The sequence below is a fragment of the Microtus ochrogaster genome, chromosome 17, assembly GCF_000317375.1.
Source record: "Microtus ochrogaster isolate Prairie Vole_2 chromosome 17, MicOch1.0, whole genome shotgun sequence".
NCBI lineage: Eukaryota > Metazoa > Chordata > Mammalia > Rodentia > Cricetidae > Microtus > Microtus ochrogaster.
The window spans coordinates 21,147,228-21,153,386 of record NC_022019.1 but is presented as its reverse complement, the minus strand read 5'-3'; the positions used below and the strand labels follow the sequence as shown (position 1 = coordinate 21,153,386).

General features: G+C 48.5%; 1 protein-coding gene across 1 annotated transcript in view; it reads right to left on the bottom strand.

The window, feature by feature from the left end:
- Window positions 1–6,159, bottom strand: part of Erich6b (glutamate rich 6B) — a 33,901-nt gene that overhangs the window by 14,127 nt on the left and 13,615 nt on the right. The window contains exons 4-5 of the mRNA XM_005355647.1: window positions 5,327–5,404; window positions 707–789 (exon numbers count right to left, since the gene is read on the bottom strand). Coding sequence (XP_005355704.1) covers window positions 707–789; window positions 5,327–5,404 — 161 coding nt within the window. The remainder of the gene's footprint in view (window positions 1–706; window positions 790–5,326; window positions 5,405–6,159) is intronic.

Sequence of the window (6,159 nt, the reverse complement as noted above, 5' to 3'; positions counted from 1 at the left end):
CCAGAAAATACCCAATGATTGATGGGGATGGGGTACCAGTTAAATAAAGGTTGAAGATATGTGAAGATGGGAGGCAGCAGTGCACGCCTTTAATCCCAGCACTCATAAGACAGAGACAGGCAAATCTCTGTGAGTTCAAGCCCAGCCTAGTCTACAAAGCAAGTTCCAGGACAATCAGTGCTACACAGAGAAACCCTGTTTTGAAAAATAAAAAAAAAAAGGTAATGAAATACAGATTTCAAAAATATATTATCAAGGGAAAAGTGAGAAACAGAATGTAATTCTGGTCTCATAATGGCTAGTTGTGCTATTGTAATAAAGTATACTTCATATGGATTAAAATTTCCAGACATGCCCATAGAGTACACTATATAATAGCTATTTCTGGGAGGGAAGGAAGAGAGTTGAAAAATTTATTTCACAGCCTTTTTTGCCATTTCAATATTTAAAAATCATGTGCACAAGGTAGCTCCAATATTCAAAAATCTAGACTGAATCAGACTACCTAAGGCAATAACCAAGTCAGTCTGGCTGTGTTTCATGTCCTCAGTGGCAAAGCTCAGAGATGGCGAGGTGCTTGTGATGGGAGCTCCCCACTTGTCCCAAGAAATGCTCTGGAAGGCAGCAAAGTGTGGCCTGCTCTGCCTGAGCACATGACAACTGTGTCTCCTCCCAGGGAGGGCACTGTTGCGCTTTTCCCACTTACATCAAAGCTTTCCTCGTCTTGCTTGTCGAAAGGCCCATTCATTATAGTATCCCAAAAGGACCCTTGAGGGAAGGTCTCCGAGGCTTTCAGTTTGGGAAGAAACGCCGAAAGGAAGCAAATTTGGAGGGAAAACCAAACCAGAGAGAAGAGAGGGAGATAAAAAAGAGGGAAAAGAAATAGATTTATTATCTCACCCTCGTTTGAATAAAAGAACCACAAGCATCACCAAGGATGCAAATTCATTGAATTACATAAGATGCATTGCACCATGGGGGTCATAATAAAATAGGCATGGAATGAGTAATTTCATTGGCTGACTTAAGGGAGCTGCTGTGGTCCTGGTGTCTGGTAAATGTCTGACGTAGTGATGTTTGAACAACATAGATGGAGAGCAGGCAAAGGGCTAGGAGCTGGGTGGTACTATCCACCTCCTTCCGCTCAGCGGCTGCCCAGTCGTGAGACTGAAGAGGCATGTATACACATATTGAAAATCTGCAAAAGCACTTGGTACCTGGTGTGGAGCACGAGAAACGCGACCGGGGAGCCAGTGGAAGAGATGGAGGGCAGGGGCTAACTGCAGAGGTCCTTGTGGATTCTCAAGGGAGACTTAGTCTGAATGGTTTTACCTCAGACGTTCCATGAACGGTATCTATTCCCCACTGGTTCTCTCTGATTTGCTGTTTCAAGACTTGCCTATGGCCCACCGTTGCTAGTAAAGATAGAAGCAGGCTCCCCAGTCCAAAAAGCTGGAAAGCATCTACCAGAAATAGTGCACACTTCTGCATTTCAAGATCAACCCTAGCCTGGAGGTTTAGGAGATGGAGAAGGGTTTCAAGCCTTCAGGGTGATGGGGGCGCAAATTGAACTGTGAAACTGACATTCATAACTCTGGTCTCTTTCTTCCCCTACTCCTGGGAAGGTATGGCTCATAAGGCGTGGCATGGAGGAAGAGTCTCTAGATGGATAACCAGGTCTCCAGGGAAGTGACAGTGGCGTGTCGCCTGTTTCAGGATGATACAGGTCCTTTAAGCTGGGACATCCAGAGAGCCCAGGGAACACACTAGGAAGGCACAGGGCCGGCTTAGTTCGTTTAATTCTGTCCCCTTGTTATGCCTTTAGGGTCTAGAGCAAGGGTATTCCTTGCGGTCCCCACCTGTTAATTTTGAATTCAGTAGAAAAAGTTTCTACTCTTTCAAACTTCTGACAGGGTGACTGACTAGGTTCCTTATGTCTGCAGACCTCAATGCATACCTGTGGTTTGATCCAGACAAGCTTGTGGTGGCTGAGAATTCATTCACAGGCAGACATTTTCCGCATCACTCCTACAGGGGACATACATGCCATCCCCACTGGGGTACTAAAAACATGGCATGTTTCTACAGTAGTTTTGAAAAGCCACTTAGGAACACCCAACAAGAACCCATCAGGGTTCAAACCAGCATTCAGGAGTTCCTTGTGGCAAACATCAGAGAGGGAAGGTGAGTGAGTGGACACAGTAGGAGCCCAAGAGACCACAAGGCAGGCGGCTAGGGTAAGACGCTCTGTGCTGTGATGCCACTGACTCCTGTGGCCACGGAGATGGCATCTGAGCCTGGCCGGGGCCTGACAGCTCAGCAAAACCTCATCACCAGTGACTGCTTGTTTTAACAGGCTTTACTGGATGATCCAGAGCTAACTGAAGAAGAAGTGAGTGTTTATTGCAAGGAGGAGGTCAGCTTGGCATCCCTGAATACTAAGCAGTGGTGCTCAGCGGGGCTGGGTCCAGCAAGGTCACTAAACTTATTAATATCACTAGCTCTACCCATGTCGCCTGTCGGGGGAGCACCGTCAGCAGCAGTGGCGGGGCTGCGACTTGACTGAGCAACAGAATCTCTGTTTCTAGTTAATGGTTCCTTTGGGGGTTTCCTGTGGCCTCTGCTTCCATTCTAATGAGATCATTATCTGTCCCGTGGAGGGTGAGGAGAGGGGTGTACCAAGCCCGGAGCAAGAGGTGGACCTGTGTCAAAAGACCTGTGCCACTTGCAATGACACTCACATCCTGGCCCTTCACCGGTGCCATGAGGTCAGGGAAGGTTGGTCTTTAGGGTGGCTCGGAGGCCAGGACTGACATAGCCCAAATGCCCGACAACACACAGTTCCTGACAGCATGTTTTCCCTCTCCTCTGGTTAAGAACGAATTTTGATTCCTCCTTGTTTGGGGGTATCTCTGTTAAGGCTCTTCTTGGTAGAACTGCACCCTTGAATGTGTGATAAATGGTTGAGCATCCATATTTCCCACATGGAATGGAAACAATAATTCCCATATTCCAATGACAGAAACCTTTGCTTGGCCAAAGTTTACTCACCTCCTGAGCGGTCTCCTTGGCCCACCCGCTGACTTCCTTCAGAAGCCTAGTTGTAGCAAGTGCCCCGCTGAGTCTGTTTGGCGGGAGCTCCACACCCTGAGACCCAAGCATCCCTGGTTCTTCACCAGTTCAGGAAATCTACCAAGCCAGGTGTTTCATCACTGTGGCTTGCTTTCCATGACAACCCCCCTTCCCCGATGCCTCCTTCACAGTTTTTATCCACTCACCTCTGCCTGCTTCCGGGATGTGAATCTCGCTCATCAAGTCTGTGTTTTCAATTGAACCCCATCTCTCTCTCCTATCACAAAACCCCATTGCCAAGGCCCTTGCTGCACCCCTGAGTCTTAATGCACTGGTCCCCACTAAGGCCCGTCTGGTGTGTCGCTGAAGGTTTTGTTTGACAGCGGATGAAGGGAGGGAGGAGAAAATCAGCATCTAGTCCAGGGCCAGCTCTGAGCACTGGACAGCCCTGCCCCAGGGACTAATGAACACCCAGAGGAAACGTAGATCTCTTTTCACCCCTCCACTCTTCTTGATGGCTTAGGTAGGTGAGGGAAGGGCTAGGCTGGACGGGCCATTGTGACACAGATCTACAAGCTGTCTGAAAGTCTGGCCACGCCAGCCTTCCCAGACCTAGCCGTTCAGAATCTGTATTCAAACCGGACTCTCACTACTAGGGAAGAACTCTCTCTTGGGAGTCTATTTCCAACCCAACTGTGTCTCACATTAACATTTGAACAGATTCCTCCGCAACAGCCGTGGCTGGGGACTAAGACGGAGAGGAGCACATTTCACAGGTTAAATCTGGAGTTGCAGAGAGGCGGGTGGGGTGCATCATCGAGAGTTTGTAAGAGTTTGTTGGACAAGCTACCAGGTGTGGGTGTTGACTAGGACACGAGTATGTATTTACGATCAGAAGGCCTCAACCCTTTCCCTTCAGTTTTGTCTCTAAACTGTCTTCTGGTGGGCCTGGCTCTGGGTCACTGTCCAGGCTAAGTGACGAAGGGAGGCTGTGCAGGTTGGGATTTTCTCCTGTCTTTGTCTCTCATGGGAGTCCCCTTAACCCTCATTAATAAACCCTGACAGCAGCAAAGGACTCCATATGTAGGCGCGCCGGGCCTTTCCTCCACCAAGGTGGCACTGGGTCAGTCTACGATGGGACGCAGCACATCTCAGAAAAGCTGCTTCTGGGACCTCAGGGACACAGCCTCAGCCTGGGCCCACTTTAAATGTGGGGGTTCCTCCCTGTACCAAGGCTTCTGGATATGGAGACAGACTTCCTTTTCCCACGTGGTCACTCTGCCTTCCTCTGCAGAATCTTAGTTTCTGTTTAATTTTCCTTCTTCAGGAGGTTTGGGGCTTAAGTGCCAGCATGTCCCCAGGTTCCCCTCCAGGACTTGACATAAGCTTCATTAGCAAGGGAACAATCACCAGGGCCACTGACCCAGCCCACAGTACTCTGCAAGAATCCCTAAATGATGGGCTGGCGAGATGGCTCAGTGGTTAAGAGCACTGACTACTCTTCCAGAGGTCCTGAGTTCAATTCCCAGCAACCACATGTTGGCTCACAGACATCTGTAATGAGATCTGGTGCCCCCTTCTGGAGTGCAGGTGTACATGGAAGGAATGTTGTATACATAATAAATAAATAAATCTTTAAAAAAAAAAATCCCTAAATGATATGTTAAGTTGGACTCATACTATAATCTTCCTCTGTCTTACTGGCTTCAAATGTCGAAAAGAATAGAATAGAAGAAATTATTACTGCCATGTGTGGACCTTTTAATCCCGGAGGGAATCGATTTTAGAATCACCTCTTAAGCTGGGGGGTAAGAGGAGGGGTGAGATCGCACATGCAGAGGGAAGCTCGGCCCACAGCAGTCTGGGGCCTGTAGTGGACGCTCAGTAAGCCTTGGCCCCTTCCCCTTGTCCCTAGTTTTTTTTTTTTCTCATTAGAATTTGGAGAGGGTTTTATCCATTTCAATGTCCTGCTCTGCCATTGGATGAGCTCTGTGTGATGACCATTATCTTCCCATCTGACTCTAATTATGGATACTGTTTCCTCTCCTTTAAAAACATCCATGCCCCTGCCTCGGATTCAGTGTCTTTCTTTAGTGCTGTGTCCCAGGGATGACGCCTTGGCCCGGGACCTTAAGTAAGGACTCCTGACCAAGGAAGTGCTCTCCTCCGCAGGGGTCAGGCTACTTTTGCACTTCTTACCTTCTTGCAGCTGGGCTAGTAACTTCTACAGTCACTTAGAACACCCAATCATTACCTTCCAAATCAGATTTCTTATGTGTTAGCACGAAGGAGGAGTCTTGATCTAGTATGGTTGTTGATCTTAAAGGCGTTCCTGTGAAAAGATGAAAGAGAATGGTCATTCTGGTTTTAGGCTTGGTCGTCACAATGGGTCCACGTTGGACACACGGAGTCTGTACATTGGGGTTCTTGGCACCCAAGGGCTGATTGAAGGAGGGGAAGGGTGGAGGGTGCAGGGCATAGCTGCTTGACTTCTTTGGTGACTTACTTTAAGACTGCAGTAAATTGGTGGGCTCCCCTGGCCATCCCTTGTCGTCACCACAGGGCTAGCACAGCTGGAGGCTGTGGAGGCCTCAGAGGTCTAAATCCTATTGTGGGAATCAGAGAGCCAGGCGGCTCCCAGGCTGTGGGGATGCACAGCGGGGCATTCTTGTCACCAAAGCAAGGGAACCTCTGTGCTTTTCTCATGCTAAGAGTGCACAGGAGAAACCTACTGGGAAAGAGCCACAGCCAGCACAGACCTGCTGAGCTTGCACTGCCTCTGCTGTGTTTTCCTTAGACCTTAAACACACCAGTCACTCCCGTTTCCGCTCCCTTTGGGTTTTGTGCTATTATCTCTTCTTCCTATTCCTACATAGGTGTGCACCCAAGTACACACACACACACACACACACACACACACACACACACACACACACACAGAGTCTCTCTCTCTTAAATATACAGCACACACTCTTACACACACACATACGCTCCTTACCCACACATGTACATATAACACACACAGTCTCTCTCTCTCTCGCACACACATTCTGATACACACACATTCCCTCTTACCCACATGCACAC